The sequence below is a fragment of the Caretta caretta genome, chromosome 9 (assembly GCF_965140235.1).
Source record: "Caretta caretta isolate rCarCar2 chromosome 9, rCarCar1.hap1, whole genome shotgun sequence".
NCBI lineage: Eukaryota > Metazoa > Chordata > Testudines > Cheloniidae > Caretta > Caretta caretta.
The window spans coordinates 10,492,488-10,517,171 of record NC_134214.1 but is presented as its reverse complement, the minus strand read 5'-3'; the positions used below and the strand labels follow the sequence as shown (position 1 = coordinate 10,517,171).

The 24,684-nt window shown below is 42.9% G+C and overlaps 1 protein-coding gene across 20 annotated transcripts in view; it reads left to right on the top strand.

The window, feature by feature from the left end:
- The window catches only part of SOX2 (SRY-box transcription factor 2), a 374,692-nt gene that overhangs the window by 331,583 nt on the left and 18,425 nt on the right, over nt 1-24,684 (top strand). For 10 of the 20 annotated variants that reach the window (XR_007358601.2, XR_007358602.2, XR_007358598.2 and 7 more), the window contains one exon: nt 22,842-22,982. The exons of 3 other annotated variants lie outside the window; for them this stretch is intronic. Coding sequence is in view for 2 of the 17 variants with exons in the window: in XM_048865242.2 (XP_048721199.1) it covers nt 2,629-3,576 (948 nt within the window). In the remaining 15 variants the exon portion in view is untranslated. Of the gene's footprint in view, nt 1-590; nt 613-2,451; nt 4,604-5,488; nt 5,594-8,311; nt 8,643-22,841; nt 22,983-24,684 lie in introns of those variants that run through there. 7 more of the 20 variants (XR_007358589.2, XR_012669840.1, XM_048865242.2 and 4 more) reach the window with 5 other exon arrangements.

Here is a 24,684-nt window from a genome sequence, read left to right as displayed (position 1 = left end):
GTGTAACCTGTCAGTCTATGGGCTAGATGTACATTTTCGAATTAAACACGTTAACTCTGATAGGTTATATTTGCATAATCCATAAAACAGATGCATTCATGCTGTTGGGTTTTATTTATTATTTAGATTAATATAATTATTTGGTTCCCGGTTTCTCTTCTTCTTCTTCTTCTTCTCTTTCCCTTTATTATTTCAAAACATTTCATTTTAAAAGTAAACTGAGGGACATTCTCGGGGAGGTAAATCTACCAGTAGGGGGCGCAGCAGGCCCATACCTGAAACCCCTAGCTCAGAAAGTACTGGGCAGCCTCTCAATATATCTCATCTCCGTGTGTGTGTGTTTCCAAGTCATTCTTTGGTTTAATCCGATGAACAGTTTAAAAATAGAAGATTTTACAATATGTGGGTCTCTCTAAAGAGTAAAATAAAATTACTATCATGGGGGGAGATTGCCCCCCTTTTCCCTTCCTGCCCTCAGCCCTCCTCTCCCCAGTGCTTTTAGTTGAAACGAACTTCATTTAAAAAGCTGGAGAAGTCTGTTGACGATCGGGGTGCAGATTTAGCCGACTGGATTGGACAGCCTGAGTTCAGAACGTTTACACACAAGCACAGGTACAAAAAAGGCGAGAAAGGGGAGAGGGGGAAGTGGGCGCAGAGGGACCGGGGAAAGAAAATCATCTATTTTACCGAGTTAACAAACGCAACGTGCCTGTCGATACAAATCGCTACATTTGAAGAAACCGGGGTGGGGGGTAAGCCCCTAGTCGTTTAAGCACCGAAACGCTTTTGCTTTTTCTTCTTCTTCTTCTTCTTTTCTTTTCTTCCTTGCTTTGTAGTCAAGTGCATTTTCGCAACAAAGATCCCAACAAGAGAGTGGAAGTAAACTTAGCTGGGGCTTTGTTTGGCGCCGTGTAGTGACAACAAGGGAAACAAAACTACCTATTTGTAACGGACGTGCTGCCATCTCTCTCCAGCATTGAGCTCCCACCTATTGAAATCTTTACATCGGGACAATGGGGGAGAGTCTAAAATTACCCTCCCGAGTCCAAGGCGCAGGCCCCACTCCTCTCGCTGGCCCCCTTTCTCCTACCCACTTCCCCGCAACCCAGCCCACCTCCACGCTCCCTCCCAGCACCTGGGCCAGGCTGGGGACAGTCACAGAAAGTACTTGAGACCCGAGGAATAAGGGGCGAGGGGGTCGATCCCCTTCTAGGACAGATCGGGGGCGGGGGGCAGGGGGGCTTGCTTGTCCTTTTTGTTTTCCAATCTCTCCCTTCTTTGGATGATCCTGCAATTTGGGAGCTGATGGATACGTTAAAATACCACTTATTTCACTTGGTTTTCCCCCTTTGTTTAAATAAGCTTTCTTCGGGGGGGAGGGGCTGAGAGATTTGAATGTGGGGGACGCTTTGTGTTGATTTCCAGGGTTTGAATGGAGAAGGGCCTGAGACGGTGAGGGGGGGTGGGAGAATGCAGCCAAACCCTGGGCCCCAGGAACCGCGATCCAACTTCCCTGCCTTTGAGAAACAAAAGAAAGGGCTTCAAACGTGGGATCAGACTCGCCACCTTCCTCAGGACTGGGACTGACTGGAATGGAGGAGTCCCAAACAGCCTAGCCCCAGCGCTAGGGGTCTGATCTGTGCTGCCGAGCAGCCCCCTTTGCAACGACGGGGGTGCTGAGTGACTAGAGAGAGATCCGGGTGTTAATCACTGCCGTGGGGGCTTTGGTAGGGGCGGGGGGAAGAGCATCCAGGGGGACAGGGCAACGACGCACGGAGCTTTGGCCGATTTCTGGAAGGAGAGCTTGGCACAGCTCTCAGTGCCCGTACCTGGCTGCCTCCCTCCAGTTGCTTTTCTCCCTCAGCCCCGAGTCAACACCAGGGTTTGGGGGGTTTTTTTCTTTTTTTTTCTTCTCTTCTTCCTGTTGTTTTTTTTAAATGTAGCAACAATGCTGTTTACCCACTTCCTCCCCAAGGCGTGCGTGACCTGTTGCTGTCAGAGGAGATCCAAAGGCTTCCCAGTGGCTGCCTCGCCTGCCGGTGGACCCGCCTCCCCCCGCAGACCCGTCCCGGCGGCGGAGGCTCCGAGCCCCCGCCCCGTTTCATGCAAAACCAGGGGTAGAGACTTGTCCTCAGTGGAGGAGCCGGCGCGCGCTGATTGGCCAGGGCAAACGCATTTATTCCCTGACAAGCCCCCATCACATGGATGGTTGTCTATTAACTTGTTCAAAAAAGTATCCGGAGTTGTCAAGGCAGAGAGAGAGAGAGGGAGTGTGTGTGTTTGCAAAAGGGGGGAAAGTAGTTTGCTGGCTCTTTAAGACTGAGGTGGAGAGACAGAAAGAGAAAGAAGGAGAAGGGAGAAAGGAGGAGGAAGAAGTTGGGGTTTTTTTTTAAACCCAGGCTCCAGTAATAATCATAATAATAATAATAATTATTATTATTAATCCATCAGCCAAGAGGAAGAGGAAGACGCTAATCCTGAGCCAAGTGTGTGTTTTTGGGGAGTCCCCCTCCCCCCTTCCACACCCCTCCCTAGGGGAAAAAAAAAAAAAGTCCAGCTTGGGACTTTGTGGCGGCTGCTGCTTCTCGCTTCTCTGCCGAAGGCTTGTTCCAGGCAAGAGCTGTTTGAATGTACAACATGATGGAAACCGAGCTGAAGCCTCCCGCCCCCCAGCAAACTTCGGGGGGAGGCACGGGCAACTCCAACTCGGCCGCCAACAACCAGAAGAACAGCCCGGACCGGGTCAAGAGACCCATGAACGCTTTCATGGTGTGGTCCCGGGGCCAGCGGCGGAAGATGGCCCAAGAGAACCCCAAAATGCACAACTCCGAGATCAGCAAGCGGCTCGGGGCGGAGTGGAAACTTTTATCCGAGGCGGAGAAGAGACCTTTCATTGACGAAGCCAAGCGGCTCAGAGCCCTGCATATGAAGGAACACCCGGATTATAAATACCGACCCCGGAGGAAAACCAAGACCCTCATGAAGAAGGATAAGTACACGTTGCCCGGGGGCTTGCTGGCACCGGGCACCAATACCATGACCACTGGGGTAGGGGTTGGGGCCACCTTGGGAGCTGGGGTGAACCAGAGGATGGACAGTTATGCTCACATGAACGGCTGGACCAACGGAGGCTATGGGATGATGCAAGACCAGCTGGGCTATCCGCAGCACCCGGGCTTGAACGCTCACAACGCGGCTCAGATGCAGCCCATGCACCGCTACGACGTGAGCGCCCTGCAGTACAACTCCATGACCAGCTCGCAGACTTATATGAACGGATCGCCCACCTACAGCATGTCTTACTCCCAGCAAGGGACCCCGGGGATGGCCCTGGGATCCATGGGCTCGGTGGTCAAGACGGAGTCCAGCTCGAGTCCCCCCGTAGTCACTTCTTCTTCCCATTCAAGGGCTCCATGCCAAGCTGGGGACCTTCGGGACATGATCAGCATGTATCTACCAGGTGCTGAAGTACCGGAACCAGCTGCCCCAAGCAGACTTCATATGTCCCAACACTACCAGAGTGCACCTGTTCCTGGTACAGCCATTAATGGCACACTTCCTCTATCACATATGTAAGACAAAAGGGTGGGGGGGGGGAGAGAAGGTAAACAAAGAAACAAACAAAACACTTTTATTAGAGATTCTGGACTTCTTCTTTTTTTTTGGACTATTTTTGTACAGAGAAAACTGGGGAGGGCATACATAAAACCAACAAGGAACTTGTATAGCTCTGGAGGGGAAGAAACTACACAAAACTTTTAAAAAGTTCTAGTGAAACGGTAGGAACTTTGCAGAAAGTTTGCAGAAGTCTTTACCAATAATATTTAGAGCTAGTCTCAAAAAGCGACGAGAAAAAATGTTTTAATATTTGCAAGCAACTTTTGTACAGTATTTATCAAAATAAACATGGCAATCAGAATGTCCATTGTTTAGATAGAAGAAAAAAACTTGAGGATTTGCCAATTAATAAAAACAAACAAAAAATAAAAATAAAAACAGTCTACTTGGAGCATTGTGATAACTGCAGCTGAATTTATAGCAGCTGTAGAAAGAGTGGATATTATTTTACAAAATTTGGACATTTTAATTGTTTTAGCAATTGTACAAAAGGCAAAAAAGGGTAGGATAAGTACTTGCAAAACCACTGAATTGTCTTGCTATAAAAGGCAAGAGTTTAGATTGTACTTTTTTTGTTTTTGTTTTTTACTTATTGTTAAAAAGCAGAAATTGCCATGCAGGTTCACACACCGTTTGCTAATTTATAATAGCTTTTTTTGTTTCCAAACTTCATCCTGTTCAGATTAAAAAACAAACAAAAAAAAACAAAAACAAAAAACCCTGAAATTACTGTGTTTTGAAATATTTTCTTATGGTTTGTAATATTTCTGTAAATTTATTGTGATGATATTTTAAGTTCTTTTTTCTCATTTTCCGTAGTTGTATTTTAAAGATTCGGCTCTGTATTATTTGAAATCAGTCTGCCGACAGTCCATGTATATATTTGAACTAATACCATCCTTATAACAGGTACATATTCAACTTAAGTTTTTATTCCATTATGCACAGTTTGAGATAAATAAATTTTCAACATATGGACACTGAAGTTACCTTTGAGTCTTGGATTTATTTTTGTAACGCAAAATGTTTTTTAAAGGATCCGTGCAGTTTAAGATGTCACTGTGGTCAACTTAGTATTATAAATAATATAGCAATATAGATAGATGAAAATATAAACCTTTATTTGTAAAATGAAATAGCTTTCATTACATAACTAGGTCTGACCAGCTGAACTGCTCCTTTTGGATTTAAAACCTGTGAAGTTGCATGTGAAAAGGAGGACTTGTGGCACCTTAGAGACTAACCAATTTATTTGAGAATAAGCTTTCGTGAGCTACAGCTCACTAAACTAATAAATTGGTTAGTCTCTAAGGTGCCACAAGGACTCCTTTTCTTTTTCCGAATACACGGCTGTTACTCTGAAATTTGCAATGTGTAAATGTCATCCCTTTAAGAAGGGGTAAAAGGACGTTTGGGCACTTTCCTGGTTCAGACCACTTGTTGCCATCAAAGGGCTGGGGTCTGAACAGGAGCCTTGTAATAGTTTTAAAGTTAAATGGAAAGTAGTAGCATAATTAGAGGGACTGGAAAGGCAACAAAGAGTCGTTGCTCTTTTGATTTATTTTCTAACCCGTGCGTTCTTCTTTTGGGGATACAGTATATATAGGAGGAGGGTATTTTACTTTAATTGTGTGAGGATAATAATATAATAGCAATGAAAACTGCAGCTGGAGTTTGTGATAGTTGCACTGACAAGGGTTTTTTGAATCTTTGTTTGTGGCTTCATCAGCTTTCCACTTTTCTATTTTTCCAGGGTAGAATAGGTGTGTGATGTGTGGTGGGGGGAGGAAGGATACAAACAAACTCATACGCCAGAGACTTTCACGCTATATCACAGCTGTTTCTTGAATCCTATTTCTTAACTTGCCAGCGCGGTGTAGCCCAAATTCGGACAATCTCTGCAGATGATAACAAACCCCAAAGAGAAGTGTTCGCGCCAGCCAAATAAAAGAAGAGCACAAGCCATCTCTCGGAGGTAGATTTTTACTTTGTACCGTTCTAATGGCAATTGCATTTGACAATGATTATGCTTCGGAGCTATACAAATCTCTGGCCCAGGCAGTGTGGGGTAATCTACCTGTAGAGCAAAATCGGGTGATAACTTCACGTGTGCAAAGTGCAGTAAAGTTGGGCTGTGGAGCACGGGGCATGTTGTTCTGGGAAGCACACGTGAAAACTTATGTCCATTGCTTTTTAAAGCTCACGCGTTTAATATTAACTAGTGACACTGGAGATGCGTCCCTTAGAGACGCACAGGTCTACCTCGGGAATAAGAAGGATTCAAATACAAACAGAGCCAAGAAACTGGGATTCTTTAAACTACAGTGATGCATGAGTAGATGCATTTTTTTTCTAAGAACGTGTTTATACATTGTGAGGAAAGACATTGTGTGTCTAACCTGAGCAGACAGTGCATTGAACAAGCTATAATTCTGTTTGTGTCTGTGTCTCTGTGTGTCAGGTGTTTTTAAATCTATGTGTATCGTATTTGAGTGTTGGTTGCTGGATTGCACTTCAGCTCAGCAAAGGGGGTTACCGAGGTGACTGGGTTTGATATGGTAGTGATATATCTTAAATTATTCTGGCCTCCACACCTTTTCCCTGCCTGCCCAAATGAAAACTGAAATTGCAGCGTAGAAGATATGGAGTTTTGGTCACTGTTTATGTATTTTACATCTATTTGCCCGTTTTTCTTATATTTCTTGCACCATGCTGTAATTGGGTGGGACAGCTATTATTCCAGATTACAAGCCTCCCCCACCCCCCTCCTTCTTACTCAATGCAAAGACTAAAAGAATTTCCCAGAGTTTCCCAACATTTGTAATGCATCTAGGGATTATTCACGTGGTAACAAATACATTTCCCAGCTTTCGTTTACACATCTGAATAAAAGAGAACTCTGAATAAAAACCCAATCGATATCGCAATTCATTTAAAAACGCACTGTGAATCTTAGCCAATTAACAGCCATAAAATATGGGCACTTTTTGAAGTGCTAAGAGAAAGATTCGAGGGGGGTAGTTTGAAATGTTGTGCTTTTTTTAAATACACACAGAAGGCGATGTAATGCAAGTAAACAAAAGACACTAAGCCACATATGAATGCTAAGTGAATTCCGCAACTTTTTCTATATTGACAAATTGCTTAAACTTAGCTTTTGGTATATGATGTAATGTTTTTGTTTGTTTGTTTTTGTTTTTTAAAAGTCTGATCTCTCTTTGATTCTGGATATATAGAGATAGATAAGTGTATACCAAAAAAACGTTTTGTATATGAAGCTAGATGGATTTATTTTTAAATTACTACTTAGAAGAATGGCATTGACCATTGCTAATTTCCAGTTCAACACGTTAAACAGTCACATGATTTGTTTCAACTAAAATATTACCCGAGGCTATCATTTATTCTGGCTGAAATGTGCAGGAGTAATATCAGTATTTTTTTAACTTTGATGACCAGTCATGTTTTGATACTCAGTTTCTCAGTGTATTCACTCACCTCTGAATTTGTATCTGCTCTCTCAAGCACACTTGGTGCCCGGTCAAAGAGTGTTATTGTAATGTTTCACTAACCTTACACAGAGCAGAAATGAACCCAAGGATAAGATTATAGTTTCCCCGGTGATTTTTTCTCTCTCTTTTTACAACATTTTAACGGAGGGGTGCTAAAATATGTTCCTGAACTGGAGAAGTAGATTAGCAGAGTTTCTTGCCAAGGCTGGGAAGCTGCTATTACAGACTGTCCCCGGGGGAAATGGCTCACATTAACCACTAAATGAATATTTGACAAGGGCTCATTCGGGGGTATTATTACTACAAACGGGTCCCTACTGGACTTTCTAAGGGTCAAAGAGCAATGGTTCAATTAATTATTTAGACTGTTAGTAGATTTGGTTGTAATAGCTGTACTTATTTCTACAACCGACAAATTCTTACAGTAGGAGCCCTCGGGAGACTCTTCCCCATCAGCAATGCCTTGCGATTTAAATACACAAATAGGGAAGGTCCGCCAAGTGGGAAAACGGCTGTCTTTTTCCGTGACATTTCTTGACAGAAAACATATTTTTCTTTAAGATGCCCATTGCTCTTGTCAGACAACAAGGGCTGCGTATGATCATCACAATGTATCGCATCACAACATTAATCTCTCTTTATGTCTAACATGCAAGAGACCTGCATAGTCGTCTTTAGAATAGGCTGTAGATAGCTCAGCCATTTAAACACTCTATATTATGAAAGCAAGAGGCCCATGGCGATAGGTATGGTTAGATACACTTCATTTATTTCCCTCCTGATCTAACTCAAATATTAAAATCTAGAGCATGCTGAGCAACAGAGGAGATTTGCAATGATGTATTCAAAACGCTGCAATTTAGACTACAGGAAATCCTAGTCCTGCGAATGTTTTAAAGCTGACCCAGCCTTGCCTGAAACATTCGTTCCAACGTTTTTGTTGCTGTGGGCGATTTTTTTTTAATTTCATTTGGTTTAATGTCTGCCACAAACATGTCCGCAGCAGTAGATATTAAAAAATGTTGAAACTGAGATTAGGTGACAATAATATATGTTTGAACGAATGAGATAAGCGGCAAGGGGGGAGCGGGAAGCAGTAATTACAAACCCAATTCATTCAGCTTTTCAGGACTTTTGTTGTGGGAGCTCCATTGACGGGTTTCGAGCTGCCAGTTTTCTCACATTAAAAAGGACTGATCAACGCCTCGGGGGGACATGCAATACCGCTTAACTGCATAGTGATGGGGTCCTCATTTAGAGCCATTACAACAAGAAAATTAAACAGAGCCTTTGTGTGCGCCAGGTTTACTTTTCAATTGCTGACAGTTTATAGCTAACTGCTCAGAGATTGAAGTTTGATTGCCGTTTGATCGCCTGCTAGTTAGCACCACAGCTATTTTAGTTTTGGTAATTAAAACCAGCTTTTCTGATGATGCCCGGGGAATTTCAAGAGTTGGTCATATTTTGCTTTTGAGGAACCAAGTCCACTCGACAAGGAGGTGCAGCACAGAAGTGAGTTGTTGTTTTCAGCCTTTTACAAAAAATGAAATGCTAGAAATTGCATATTTCTCTGTGGTACAGCGAGTCAAAATGCCACGGAAGATACTAAAACCTTTCCTTTTGACATCCGTCGCGCACTGTTAGGTTTGTAACTGAAGAATATTCCTGATTAATTTCACCTTGTATATTTCATGTGTAGCAGTCTTGCTCTAAATTCACGAGACCAGATGATTATTTTCCTTTGCAGGTGCTGTCCCCTTCAAGGAGAAGGGATAGACGTTGCAAAAACCTTTCAGGGTGAATTTTAGCTGTGTGCTTTCCGAATATACCGCAGATTTGTTGTGTGTTTCAACATACCTTGCGTTTAGGGTGTGTGTATTGAACGCTAAAAATTTTCATTACAATTTAGAAACATCCATAGAGTAATCAATTCCCAAATTTATTTTATGTGGGAAGCGTTCTTATATTCTATAGATGTCCCGTCCCCCCCAGGTACATTTAAATCTTCATCGTTAGAGCCTTTTTATGTCCGTGTTTAAAACGAGGAGAGGTTTAAGGTGTAGTCACCGTTTGGGGGATAATCGTTCGAGTAAGCTATATCTAAAGTGACACGGTTAGGATTTTATAGTAGTGAGTTATCTTGCAGTGAATAAAGTGCGAATGGAAAAACAATCGGGAGGTTTGCGTTTCAGGATCACTCGCAGTTGGAAGAGTTCTTGCCGTTCTTTCGAGCCTTCCTGTTTCTCGCCTCGAATGAAATAAAGTATAAGCGAGGGCAGCATTTTAGATTTGCAGTGATTTCTATTTCTTTTCCATTTGAAAGGCGATTGTTTGAAAGCCCCTCATCCACCTATTTTAGGGGGTGAATCCTTCCCAGGGGAGCGGCTATTAATAACGAAATACTGATGACATCTCCTTTTCCACCTACCCATGTTAATGTGTGCGTATATGATGTATATGCATAACGTGTGTGTGTGTGTGAGAGAGAGAGATCTCAACCCGTATGTTTGTGTGGTTTTTCTGTGTTCCATATTCGGGCGCGTAGGTCTGTGATTCCCAGCGAGGACTGGGGTATTATTCAAAAGTGGCATCTGGGAGCTGGGATGAGTTTAGCTGCAGAGTCGGTAGGACCAGTTGCAGCTGACGTCAGTGGCCTAGGCAGGGCCGCTGGTTAGAGACTCCAGGCAAAGCCCAAAGCAAGTGCCCGGTACTCCGAGCGTGTCCTGGCAAACCCTACACACCGGGATCCACATGCCTGCACCAGGTGCCTGCTGGCAACAGCCTGGGAGCTGGCCCGGAGCATCCCTGAATTTACATTCTGCCGAACTAAGTGTGAAGTCGGTTTCCAACGTGATTCCGTATACATTCGAGTCATAGTCCCATGATTACTGCGGGACAACGAGTTAACCACTCGGTGCGCTACCTCTCCCGCCGTGCACAGCACCCGCTGCAGTTTTTTTCCATTCCCTGGTGACCCCTTAAGCAGGGAAGGTGACCCCTACCCCATCCCAAGGCCGCAGATCCACAAAGTTTGGGATCCCGAATGGTGCTTTTCAAAATCACACGTAACAACAGGGCTTGGCAGTCAGGGCTTTCCCAGTCCTCTGGTCTGTTTCCGTCTGGTGAGTATTGAAAAGAGACACATGTTTTGGCTGACTCTCCGATCAGATTGGCCGAACATTTATCAGTTTCTTAAGCTTCACTTCATTAATTCGGCTGACATAATGTGGGCGCCTTTGCATAAATTCTTGATTAATGGCGTCCCACTCGTCACTGGATAGCAAACGACATATTAACACGTGTTGATGATGGAAGGCTGATAGGGTTGTTTGGAGGGGGAGACGCAAGCACACGAGAGCCTCCAGCGTATGGGCCCGATCCTGAAAGCCCTTACTCACGTGAGTGGCTCTTTTTTAGGCGAAGAGTCCCACAGAGCTCAGAAGCGCTGGCCGGGGGACTAAACCCTACTCACGTGAGTAAGGATGTGTAGGGTCAGCCCTGTGAGCGTGTTAATTTGAAATAGACCTTGTAAGGCTTTAAAACCCCACATCGATTGTATGCTCTGTCAGTTTAGGCCCGATATAACACATGCATAACAAACCTCTGTGCTGTATGCTAGACAACCAGTAATGCAAGAAATAGACTCTTCCCTGGGCTATTACCAGCTCCACTGCTGCTGTTCTGGGCGCATTTTGCGACGGACGAAGCTCTTAAACGTGTCCTTTTGGCATTTCTTGCAATGATGGTTCCTTTAAGCTCTTACAAATTGCAAAACTTGCGGAAGACAGAGAAATAATTAATGTATTAAAACAAGCAGCGAATTCCTCCGGAGGGGCCTTATCAACTGCAGCCACACTGGCTTCATCTCCTCCTAGTATGCTAATACCCCCCGTGACGTCACCGGCGCCAGATTGAATGGGAATCAGTTATGAAATTATTAGATTTAGCTTGAAAAGCAATCTAGCCTTCTTGGAATCCGAGTTTGGGCTTCTGGAAGGTCTATATAAATACACAAACAGAGACAAATTTAGTGCTGACTCTCTAGTCAAATCAAAAGTAAATCGAAAGGTATACATTTTACTTGGTTTCGATTTTCAGAGGAAACACATCAATATTAAGTTGAGGGACTTTTGAAATGACAGTATCTTAATTATTTATAGTATAGACCTATTAAATTTGAAACAAGACAATCGGATTTTCTCAGACCGATAAGGTAGGCCAGAGCTCCTTTTAAGTTATTTTTTTATTAAGAATTTTAGCTAGGGCATCTGCTACTTCAAAACCGTGGAAAAATACACATGGGTGTTTGCATTAGCCAACGATAGATAAAAACGTGTTGGGAGAAAAATATCCCTTTTGATTTAAAATAAAACATGGTCTGGGATTTTTTTTAAAAAAATTGGAAATCAGTATACAAAAGGTTGGTGAAGCTATGATATAGGAGCTCTTTGAAATCAGTATTTCTGATTTTATTTTAAATTGGGTTGAAATTATCAGAATTATCACGGTTTTTAATCGCTGGAGTCACTGCAATCAGTTGACGCCCAGATTCAGTAGAGTTAAATCCTCGAAGCTAAAATCTGGAGAGTTTTTCTTTCTTTCTTCCAAATGCACTTGGGAAAAAGATTTTTAAGAAATAAAAATCACACCCCCAAATTTAAGTCTCTGCATGAGAGTTTTTTCCTTGCATAACTTTCTTACTGGACAGATTATATATTATCTCCCCAAGCTTCTTTACACTTTTATTGACGGTTCAGTATTAAATAGTTCGCAGTCATTCTTAAATCTTGTATGGGGGAAAAAGCCAAAGGAATAGATGGGAATATTCTGCACTGTGACAAAATTGTTTGAAATGTTTAGGAACACTTTCATCTGTTTGGGTCGTTTTTTCCTCCCCTCTCAAATCAGGCTGCTTTGCTTTGCGAATTATGAATAATCTGTGGCTCTTTCCCTTGGGCGGACTATAAATCACCTGCTTTCTCGATTCACTTTCTGCAGCGTGAGTCTCTGACCCAAAGTTTTAATTGACTTTAGGTCCTAGAGTTGTAATCCCTGCATTCGGGGAGAGAGAAGAAACAGTTGTGCCTAATGCTTAGTCGAGCGATTCCTTTACCTTAAAAAGTTGTAACTGGCTGAGAAGTGAGTTTTCTGAGGAATGAAATCCCAAATGAGTTGCAAATATAAAGTAAGATTTTTTTCCCCCTGCTCCTGATTGGCAATATTCATTGTGTGTGTGTGTGTTGGTTTGAAAAGCAGGAAGAAATGTAATGAATTGAGTGCTGTCAGAGATGTCTTCTATGTTGATGTGGTGAATGGCAGCAGCTCCCTGATCCAGTGCAGGTGCAGCAGTGCTGGGGGGGAAGGGAAGGGGGGGGGGCTCTCTGTTCAGTGGAAAAAGCACATTCCCTACAATAGACCACACACTGCCAGCCAGCATGGCATCAGCTCACACTTTCATACTCCTCCCCCCCCCCCCCCCAGTCCTGAGTTCACAAAGTGACTATACAGGAGCGCTAGTTAGGTTCTCTTGTAATGAACATTTGTGACTCCTGACCAACGTTTGAATATGCTGGGCTCTCTGTGCAGGCAGGTCTGTTTTAATCACAGGTTGAAAATGTGCCCCCTTCTCTTGCGAGGCAGCTCAGTCAGAGCGTCAGTTGCATCAAACGCGATTAAGAAAACGCGGTTTCCAAGTGCTGCTAATAGGGAAAGATTTTTTTAATAATAATAAAAAAGGGGGGGGGAGACACCGTTCTAAATGGATGAGATGGTCTAATCCTACACACGAACTCCTATTAATCCCGTTGACAGATAACCTGTCTCCTATTTTGGTGTAATACATTATCTTTATGCAAGGATTTAAAAAAAGTTTTCACTCATCCTAACCCGGCACGGGCTGGTTTTTCCTGGCTTGTTTCCGTATTTTTTTTTCTTTGACGATCTGCTTATAAGAAGCTAGATGGTTACGTTTGGTTACTCAAATACTACTCCGAACAATGCAACGAATAAGAGCTAACTCTTCAGCAAGCGGTTCTGAGCGCTTTTGTTCCCTCTCCTGTTACATCTAATATTAGCCCTCCGATCGGGGGGAAGTCACCGAGAAGGTATTCTCATAGCATCCCTGGGAACTCAGTTTCCTCGCTTGTGTTGCTGATTTCTCTTGCGCTACTCCTGCAAGAAGTAGATTAGACCCTTTTGGATATACTTGCTGATGCATTGCGCTGAGGAAAATTGCTCTGTGTTTGCTTATAAAAAAACCATGTCACTGTAAAACTTTTTTTTTTTCTTCCAAATCGCGGTAACAAATAGCATCAGCTTCTGGAGCACTTTGCAAAGCCATTCTTTGGCTGAATACTGTTAAACAGGGGATTTGACAGCTAACCAGATATTACTGAGTTCTAAGTAAGCCAGTTTTTTCTTCTGCCTCCCTCCCTCCCCTCCACCCCCAAACTGATAACAAAACGTGTTTGCAATAAATTGCATGGGGGGAGGGGGAGGATCAGATTCTAATAAGTGACTTATTTGTTTTCAGGGGTCAAATCTTGTCATCCTCATCACAGGGGAATAGATCTCGTGTACATGTAAAAGGAAAGGTAATACAGATATTTTAAAAAACAGATTGCTGATCGTATCGCAGGGTGGATTTTTGTCTTTTGGTCTCCGACTGCTCCCCGAAGCACCCGCTCATGTATGCTTTATTTGCCGCCAACAAGTTGAAGCTCTTTAGACCATCAACTTTACCCAACCGTGGCCGTTTAAAAAAAATGGTCGATTTGCGTTAGGGCGCCATTATTTTTGCGGATTAAGTCTGCGTCTGGTGTCAAATACAGTCTGCGACAAGGACGTGCAAACTACTGCTACTCCAAGAGCCAGGCTTCCCGTCTATAGTTTTCCACTTTCTTTCCCCCTAGTGCTACTTGATAGCCTTTGTGTCCTATTGATACACACCCATAATTAATCCTTCTTATTAATGCTTACATTCTGTACCCATGGGGCAAGTCAAACCTATTTAGATTACCTTGGTTGGTTGCACAAATTTAAGTGGGAAACGAGTTATAAACCTAATAACGGCCTTAATAAAAATAATTATTTGATTAGGGAAGAGTAAATTTACTCCAGTGCAAGGATGCGTCTGGATTTATATTTTGGTTGTATCTGGGCTCATGGTTGGTTTGAAAACAAAGGTCTTTTAAATTCATTGCAGTTCTTAAAAAAAACCCATAGAGTCAGACAGCACACAAACCATGGTAGAATATGTCCCTTTGATATTACTTAGGAGGATGAATTAATTCATAAAACAGTTTTAATTGGAAATCAATATGAGACTTGGGTGCCTTTGAATTAATTGGAAACAATCAGCACAGGAGACCATTCATCACACACGTTGTTCCCTCTCTTGCTTTTTGTTGTTTTTAGTCCGAAGCTTCTGCACATCGTTCAAGTATTTATGCTGCTGGTTTTACAAGTAAAAGTGAGGATACAACACTAACACTCGCATTGTCCCCCCTATACTTTTAACGCTCGCGTATTGTTTGATTACTAATTCGAGTTAATATGATCTTTATGGCAACATAACAGTGGATAATTGGCCCTTTTTCTGAACAACAATGTAAATCACAATCGCTTTATTATTTAATAACGTCAAACGCTTCGTTGGATTGGCCCCGACAGAGAAGACCTTTTCTTTCTAGGCAGTGTTGTTGAGAAAGAACAATGCAGATCTAATTGTGGAGATTTCAGAAGTTGGCTCCTGTAAATGAACAGCTTAGATATGGAAGTTCCAGCAGATGTCTGCACTTTTCCCTGTGACAAACCTTATAACCCCCTCCCTTCCCCCACCTCCCCCCAGACTTATTGAAGATTTTTTGTTCTCACATCCTAGCAACAACCTAAATCTTCCCGAAGTAAATACACCCCTTTCCCTTGGTTGCTATACAGCGCTTTATATGGCAGATTTAACAGGGAAGTATAAGCATGCACACCAAATCAGTGCCTGCCTCAAGACGCTAGATATAATTCTGCCCCAGTTATCAGTGTTTTCTCTCTTGCCAGCCTTGGGTGGGTTTTTTGATTTGTTTGCTTTTTGTTTAATAGCACCTTGTTTGTCAATAAGGAAACGCGCACCCCAGCCTCTGGGAAGAGTTGTTTTGTAAGAGTTTGGAGAGTTTGCAAGTCCCGCATGACATTATTTTGTAAATGTCAGGAAAACGGCCAGGATGCCTGTCTGTCTCCAGCTGCGGTAGAGAGGCCGGCACTGTGTGGCCCCGTCTGTGTTCATTTCTGTTACCTGTTACTTTTCTGAGGACTGGCCGAGTGCGAATGTTTTATTTTCTTACTCTCGCTTAGTGTGTGCAAAAGTTACCGGCTCCTCAAAGACGCGATATTAAAATTCCTAAATCCATAACCCAGTCACCCAAAGGCAATACAGATAAACCAGGAAACTTGGTTCCTACCCCTAAAGTGATCACTGCAAGTACACAGCAGGAGCTGGTTTTGAAAACCCTCATTCGGTTGAGTCCTGCATGGAACAAGATGGGTCCCAATTCTCTTTCCAGGACGCGTGGATGTAAAAAAAAAAAAAGGGGGGGGGGTCCTGGTACGCTGCGTGGAGAGATACACAGCACCATCTAGTAGTGGCATGAGGATGGCTCCTCTTCCCATCCCGACCCCATGGTCCCCTCCACTTGCTGTAGCTTAATATTATTAAGCCTCATAGCTAACGCGTTTGTGTGTGTGTTTCTTTGTGCCTGGCACTGCTACCTGGTTGGGAACAGCTCCTCGGGGATGACACATCGCCCCCCCCCCCCCAGAAATGTAATTCCACCGAAAATAGTTTATTTGGAAAACTTTCCCCCAACAGGAGTTGGCAATCCTCTGCCTAGTCCTGTTCGTTCACCCCAAGCTTTAAACAATGCGAGCTTTGATGCGCCACTGCGTTCAGTCAGCAGGAGATTAAGGGTGATGTATAGCATTCTTCTTCGCAATGCACCACATCCCGGGGTGGAAGGAGAGGGAGCAAAGATACAGAGTCCAGAATATTTTGCCTCCTTCTGTTTGCAAATTTTGACACAACAAGCGATCAGAATAACCGTAGCGAAATCCTCTTATGTGTCAAGACAGTAAGGGCACTTTTTAAAATTTCAGCACCACACGCTTACCACTCACTCCGCGTACCTAGGCAAGCTGTCACCTGCACATTGTAGGAAGGGGTCCCAAACAGTCTCTGGTAACACTGCATTTTGTTTTTCCAGCACTACCGGCTTGTAAGCAAAGCCAAGCCGGCCACACCAATCGGCGCGCTGGATACGTTTCAAATAAATCGTTACAGTTAACTAAAGCGCTGTTCTTCCGCCCGCTTGCCACCAGATTTCCTCACAAAAATCCACTCAGTTTAAAGTATCAAAAAGGCAGAAAACAAACAAACAAAGCTAGAAGCACTTGGAGTCCCTAGAACCAAAGTTCAGTTGCATTGTGCGTTCTAAAGCTCATTTCACACGATTCACAATGCACTTTGAATGTTGTCTCTTTTTTTGCTAACGTGTTAATCACCTTCCCTGTTTTTTTGTTTGTTTTGTTTCGCAACTCTGCTTTCCTAAATTGACATAAACTGGGGGGAGGGCGGGAATGCTGCTACTTTTGAATCAGGTCTAGAAAATGGGAGCTGAATGCAGAGTTTAAAATTAAAAATAGAATCGCGATTTGTTCTGGGTTTGTCTTGTTTTGTTTTTTAATCTGTACTGACTGAGTCTCCAGATAAGTTGTAAACAGCCATGAGGTCCCTGCTAGCATGCAAATGGTTAATAGCCCAGTAACCACTGCGGCATTGCTAAAACTAATGATCACTTACCAAGACTAAATACTCATTGAAATCTAAAAAAAAAAAAATTTTTTTGGCTGTAGTGGGTGCTCTGTGCATTTGGTTTGTTTATTTCATACTTGGATGATCCAGGGTTGGGGGGTAGCGGAGGGGGACTCCTGGCTGCCACTCCCTCTCCATAATGAGCTCATTTCCATATTTGCGCCTCCCGCAACTGTGAGAAAATCCGGCCGGACATTTAACGTTCCGATACGTCCTCCACTGCCTTGTCTCCTCGGTTACACCGTGTGCCTGAGTGCGGAGAGAAGAGAACCGACCTATTGATAGGTTCTCTTGTATTAAACTGCGAATAAATGTGCGTATCTTGGCATCTAGCAGCCTCTTGTCGTTTTTATTGTTTCTACATTCATTATTTCCCATGCACTTTTCTCTCTCTCTCTCTCTCTCTCTCTCTCACACACACACACACAGGTTTTTCAGTGTGATTTGTCTGTTATCATTTACCATCTCTCCCTCTCCCAGTTTCTCCAGAGTCAAAGTGCAGCTCAATGTACAGCAAATCAAGTGGAAAGACAACAACGCCACGCACTCGCAAAAGTGAGCGAGAAGCTTCTGCAAAACAGATCGGGAATCGATTTGATATAATGTTAGAGTCATACGCATATGTGCGTGGCCAGGAGACGTTTGAGTCTCGCAGAAGAAACCCCTATTGACAAGAGTTCTGTAGGATGCCTGCAAGTGCCTAGGAATAGTTGGGGGTGGGGTGGGGGATTTTTTTTTTACCGTACTTATCAATAACAAGATGTATAAATATCAAAGTGAAGTAGCCCGAGTAAGTCTTTCTAGAAGCAAGGAAGAAGCTTAAGCAGCTTTCTCTAATGGTGATTTGTAGCTCTGTAAGGGGGCACGGACAGCAAATACCCTGCAGGTGCATGTTGTAACACTGCCATCCGGACTTTAATGTAGATTACTCTCCAACTCGTTTGATCGGCCCTTTGAAACCCTTTACAATTGCCTGTGACGAACCGCCAGTCTCAGGTTTTTTTCCTTTGAATAATGCCTTAAGGGTAAGTCCTCGGGGCTTTGAAAGATCTCCAGTACATTTAAAAAAATAAATAAATAAAAATCTAAAGCTTGGGCAGATGTCTGTCAACTAGGAGCTGTTAACAGGCAACTATGAAACTATTGATCATCTAATACCCACCAAGTCTACTCAGGGGAAAAACTTTAATACTTAAGGGAGGAGGGTTCCTAAGGAACTCCTAGTATTTATATTGTTTTCGGGGGGGGGGGGTATTAATATTTCAATAGAGATCCCTCCTCCCATCTGTAATATACCTTGTGGATGGCTGTACAGGCTGGGGTATACCGTACTTATGGACTCTCCCGTGTGTCAGGGTAGGTCTGATCTCTGTGGGTGAGTAATACATGTATGTAGGACGGACACTCACAAATACTGAAGTCCTTACACATGCCACACTCCCACTGAACGCAGGATAGATAAGCCGTGAATGGAAGTGGGGTGTGCTGGGTGGCTGTATGAATAAACGGTGCATTCGAAGTATTATACAGAATGAAACTATTAAGATAAACTAGATATGGCATAGAACACAACTGTAAACTGTCTATAAATACAAACATAGACTATGTCTATACCCGGTGCACTGGATATTGCCATTATGTACAAGTATTGTATGGTGGTGTTTGGCTTTCATGACCTCCCCCCAATAGCAAGAATGGTAAAAAAATTCAGAGACAACCGCAGCAATCTGGCAGCTATTTCCACTCCCCACCTCAGAAAAAAGCGACTCTTTTAATATTGACTTAATACTATTAACAACTTTACAATAATTACTGAACTCTCGGCACTTAAACTTGCACAAGCGGCGCTTTGTTTCTATAAAATAAACTTGGATGTTCAATCGCTCCCTAGCAAACCGGGGATTTGAATTAAAGGCCCATTTGGGACACTTGAGACGACAAAGGGTTACACATAAATAAATGCCACATTTGCCTATTGCAAAAGTTTTCTCTGCCCTTTCTCAGTCACAACAGGGGAGGAAAAAGCCCTCGTTTATTATCTAGCGCTGGGTAGGAACAGCCCCTCCAGAATGTGCCCTTAGCTTTGGCCGGCAGAAGAGGGGCTTTTCTCTCAACAGCAGCCCCCTTTGTTCTCCAGATCTCTTTCCCAATTTCAAGCTTCACTTGCACATCCCAAGTTTGTTTGTTAATGACGCTATTACCATCTGGCTCGTCCTACTTTCCAAAAGATATAAATCTCCCCAGTTTCACTGCCCGCATTACCGTCTAAGTGCCACCATAGCCAGAAGAAAAATATGCTTTCAAGGTTGCAAATTCTCTTGCACAGAATAATGCCCTGGCCCGGCTCGTCTCTTCAGTATTTATAGGTTACACACATTGATGTGTAAGATTCTGATGGGGAAACTGAGGGCTGGGTTTGATGGAATGTCTCCAAATGGAATTCCCCTTACAGCTATATTGGGGTGGGGGGAGAAGGGGGTTAGGAATTGATTTACGTTTTCCTCCATAAACTTAAATGAACCGCTCTTTCTCACCCTCCCCTCCTCCCCTCATGCCAACCTTTAGCAAAGAGTCTGAATGCATCTTGCCCCTTTGAAACCGTTATCTTCGGCAAAGAGAGGGACACGAATCTGTGCGCTCAGGAGGCTAAATGTGCTGCCTGGTGTCAACTTGCCCAGCATGGACCCTGTCTCCTTGTTATATGTATATTTGTGCGTGTGTGTGTGCGCGCGCGCCCTTCCTTCTAACAGGCGTTGTACAGTGAGAAGGAAAGTTTAGTGCAAAGCGATTGCAGATTTGTATGCTTTTTAAGCATAAAGGGCGGGGGAGTGGGGTGGGCTGGGGTGGGTTGGTTTGTGTATAGGCTCCACAATGAATCTATTTATTCGCTGCATCCAGCCTGGGCAGAGTGAATAGGAAAGCGAGAGAAACTCAGCCTTCCAAACGCGTGGGCTTTGTGGAACACAGTCCCCACTGGCAGATTTCAACTGCTAATTTCCCATTCTGTGGGGATCTCCTGCAAAGAGACACACACATGTCCATCATCTCTGTCTTCCCCCAAGTCTTTCCCATCCGTCCCCCGGCAGTATGTAAACTCTGATACTATTAAGTTAAACCGAAGGAGAAGTTTAACCCCAGATCGTTGCCTTGCTTGATTGCTGGCAAGATTTTGCGGGGAAACCTCCTATTTAAAATTAAAAAATCTTGTCAAATCACGGAGAAGCAGCTCTTTTAATACGTGAAAGAACCCCAAGGATTTTTCGAGTGATCTAATTGTTATAAATAATTGCCGATGAAAAGCAAACTCAATTATTATGCACTTCTAATAGTGTGACTGCATTAGGGCCAAAACAGTGATTAATTAATATCACACTGGTGTAGCTGTTTTCTAGCAAAAGGCCTCCTCCCCCTCCCCCTTTGCCAAAGCGGATCTGTCCTGCTGGAGTCATGCTTAGCCAGTAAGGGATCTTGTTTATAAATTTATATGACGACCTTTTCTTTGTGACCGTTCTAAAGTTGATATGGACAAATTGCAGAGGTATACAATTTAAGTAGATGCACTTTTAATCACCGATCATTAAAATGGTTATGTTAAATATACTCAATTACATGCATGACTTCACCCTAACAGTACTTCCTATTCTCCCAGCTGCTCACGTATTCCTTAACTATCGTCCGCAGAAGAAACTCGATTATGCTGGATCCATACATTTCTATGGGTTTCATCAGCCTAATTAATGCTTCGGTGTGGTCCATGTGTCTGAATGGGTCCCTTTGCTATTACTTTGGTAAGGAGGCAGTGTTGGAATGCAGAGGGTCTTTCTTTCAGATATACCCATGGGGGTCACTCTAGGACGCTAATGGCAAAGGTAGCAAGTGTTGAATAGCAGGCACATGCAGGGGAAAAGAAACCAACGGTGAGGTGCCTGGAAAAGGGACATGGATACTGTAGGTATGACCAGCAGGTCAGTGCTGATCATTAAAACGGTTAAAGAAGAGAAGGTAAATGGAAGGCGTCCACAAACTCTAGTGCGCCTCGTGAACACCAGACAACTCAGTTCACGCTCTGATCCCGATGCAAAATGGTATATTCCATACCATGCCAGGGCAATAAATGTGCCCCTGCTAAATCTGTGTGTATTTTCTAAGACTAGTGTGATAAAGTAATACGGAGACACGTCTCAGTTAGGAGTGGATTTTCACTTCTTCTCCCGCAGAGGAAGCTATTTTAAAAAGTTGGATTGATTAGGGTTTCTAATTGCACAAAAAGTCAACGACAGCTTTTAAGACAACTCTGCAATTTAGCTTTTGCTTCCTACCTGTGCGAGCTGACTATTACATGGCTGGTGCTGTATATACATTGCTCAAGATTAGATATTCTTGAACATGAAATACATCGATAATTTTTGGTCACATGCACAGACACCTGTTGCGTCGGAGACCTCAGTGTAAGACTTCCTGATCGGATCCTCGCGAAGGGTGGGAGGAAAAACAAAGATAATTTCTTACCACTCAGTGAATTGCCAACCAATAGGCTGATGAAACAAGGACCTTTCCGCCATTCCTCCTAAATCCTCCCATATTGTACACTGCAGATCATCGTCCTAATTTTGCAGTGTGCCTCGCTGTAGTCTTCATCCTTGCAGTAAAGATTTCAGATCTATAACCAAATTATAACGTAGGAACTTTATGCTTGTCATGCTAATTTAATGACTTTTATAGTAAGTGTATACTCTCTGTCTTTTGAAATGAGCTCTTCAGAACGCTTTGTGTAATGACAGACACTAGAGACAAATGCACAAGCAGTGGTGGGATAATAATCCGGCAAACACACTGGGCCATTTAACAATAAAATGGAGAAGCAAGTACATTACATCTCAGGATAGATGTGTATCCAGGTCCGGTTTAATTGGTCAAACGCCCCGGATCCAGACTGACCCGGAAAAAAGAAATTATCAAAAGAATGGTCAAAACTACCCGGGAAGGGATTTTTTAAAAAAAATATATGGTATTTCATAAAACCAAATAACCAATCCCCAGAAAGCATTAGATTATTTTTGATCCAGTGCATACAATAGTAATTTAAATTGGTTGGAGCAGCTGTGTAGTTATTTCATCTAAGCATTGACTCGTTCCATTTCCAATGATATAACTATACATGCGTGTCTGAATGAATCTTGGTATGTGTATATATGTCTCCGGATAGACAGATAGATGGATCCCTGTGAGCATTTGTTTTGCTTCTTTATTGTGAGTTGTCCAGAATTCTGTCCAAGAGATGATCTTGATAACAAAGCGGGGTAAACCAAAGCTATAGGTGTATTGCAATCTAGGGAACTCACTCATTGCCTATAATTGTAAATAAGGTAAGTTCACACGACGATCGAGTAACCAGAGAACAAGAGGCCTATTTTAATCAGGTGGTTATCTCTCCTTGATGGAGATCAGAGCTCCATCACTCCTGGCCTTCTCATTGTGTCCCCCCTGCTGGAAATGACAGCTCCTTCAGAAATGAGCAACTTGGTCCCTGGATGGGATTTCACCTCTTTTGCAATACACATGTACCAATTGTCATTTTACTGCTACAGCGAATCCTCTAAATGATATAAGTGTATAAACTCGGCCTCATTAAATTCCATTTTTGGACAGCTTGAGGGTTGGAGCGTGTATTACTGTAAACGAGAGGAGACTTAAATTATATCCAAATGGGGATTGAAACATAGTGGTACTTAAGCACACTCCTTGTCTCAGCAACAGTGGTCTGATTTTTTTCCCTCTAGAGTGTTGTAATATTACAAACGCAAGTTTCCTCGTGTCAGATCAAACGATCTGAATCCTATTTCTCGATTCAGCCTACAGGTTCCATTGTGATGGGGACAAACATAAAATAAAGATACGATCAAATACTGTGGCCTGACCAAAGAGAAGTTTATCGTTCCTCTGAGCGAGCTTCCTAATATGAAGTTAAAACCCTTCATATCTGAACACACTAGGTGAGTTACTTTCTTGTGTACATCTATGTACATGTGAGTATATACAGAGATAAGTGTTGGTGTGTGTATAGGCAGTGAACTATGGACAACAGTTAGCCAACGGTACTGAACGTTCAATTCCTACACTTCCAACCAATAGCCAGTTAAACATCTCATTTTCAGTGGGAAAATCTTTGCCTACAAAGGCCTGCTTCTTTCATAAATTTATCTTCAAACATTTGTGCTGTTCAATGTTGCGATACAAGGAGATATGGCCGGTGAACATTGTGCGTTAACTATGAATTACATGGATCTCTTGCCGCACGCTAACTAGATCATTATTTCAGAGAGTAACCTTTCACCGATTCTGAAATATTCTCTCCTGTTGCTCTATAATCTAGCACGTCACGATTATCTGTCTGTGTCCTATTAAAATACACTGATATGCATGGTCGAATTAACATATTCTCCCTACTAATGACACTAACAACTATGTGATGACAAGGGCGCAGAAGGTTACGCGGTATATGGGAATATGTTGCATAACAGCAGCCCTATAGAAAGTCAGCCAAAGTTGGCTTTGAAAAGAGGTTTGGATTTTCATCATGTTCAAACTCCTGAAGGATTCGGAGACAGTCTGTGATTTAACCAGGTGTCACCCGCATTGTATTACTGGCCCCTGGGAGATTTGTTGTTTCTTGTCACTCATGGTTTTTCTTTTTAACTCAGTGGTCTGCTGAAGATGGGCAACAGGCGCTGCTATACATTCTTACAGGGCTTTGGGGTTGTTCTGGGTGTAATCGCTGTTTAAATCCCGATGCCCAGGACTGCACCTGAGTTTGATTTGGGGATCAAAAAGCTTGGAAGCTGCTGGAAAAGTGTTTACTGGTGAAATAACGGCAGCAAGCAAACTGGGCAGGAAGAGCTTGATAAAACATAGTGATGAATCTGTGTGCGAGAGAGTGTGGAGGGGGTGTGTGTGGAGTGGGGGAGTAATGGTAAACTGGCATTTCTGGTCATTCCAGCTCCTCGTTATTGGTTTGCACCGGTAGACAGCCTCCATCTCTCTGTTTAGATATTCTTCACCGACCCCTAGACGCTCAGACAGCACGTTCCCAAACTTTGAAATGCCAAATCACGTTATTGCTGTAGCAAGAGGCTGCTTTAGGATCTGTGACAGCTGAGTTTTCCCTATCGATTATGTGACATTGCAGTTCATTTACACAGCTCAAAAGCTCAAAGACACGAGAAGCCTCCAGTTTAACAAAAATAAATCCCGCTCTGAAAGTGAACCAACTTTATGTAGTCTTTAAACTGATAGATCAGGACTTAATTCATGGAGACAGAGAGAGCGGGAAGGCGACAGAACCAGTTCCGCTTTCACACTGTCCTTTTATAAACCTTCAGAAATTACCACATTGAAAATCTAGGGAGATTAAGGACTGAAATTTTAATTAGGAATATAGTGTGTTAGGTTGCTATAGATCTGTAAAAACGTCCAGGGCAAAGAACTCTCTCTGTCTCTCTCAGTACGCGTGTGTGAGAGAGAGAGAGAATTAAAGATATACACAGAGAATAACTGTCTGTGTGTATGTCCAATACAATTATAGAGCAACTCTCTATCTATATGATTATCTATATATCGCGGTAGCTACAATGTACACACAGAATATTAAATATTAGTTTATGTGTATGGTAGCCAGGTACAAGAATTAAAGTGATT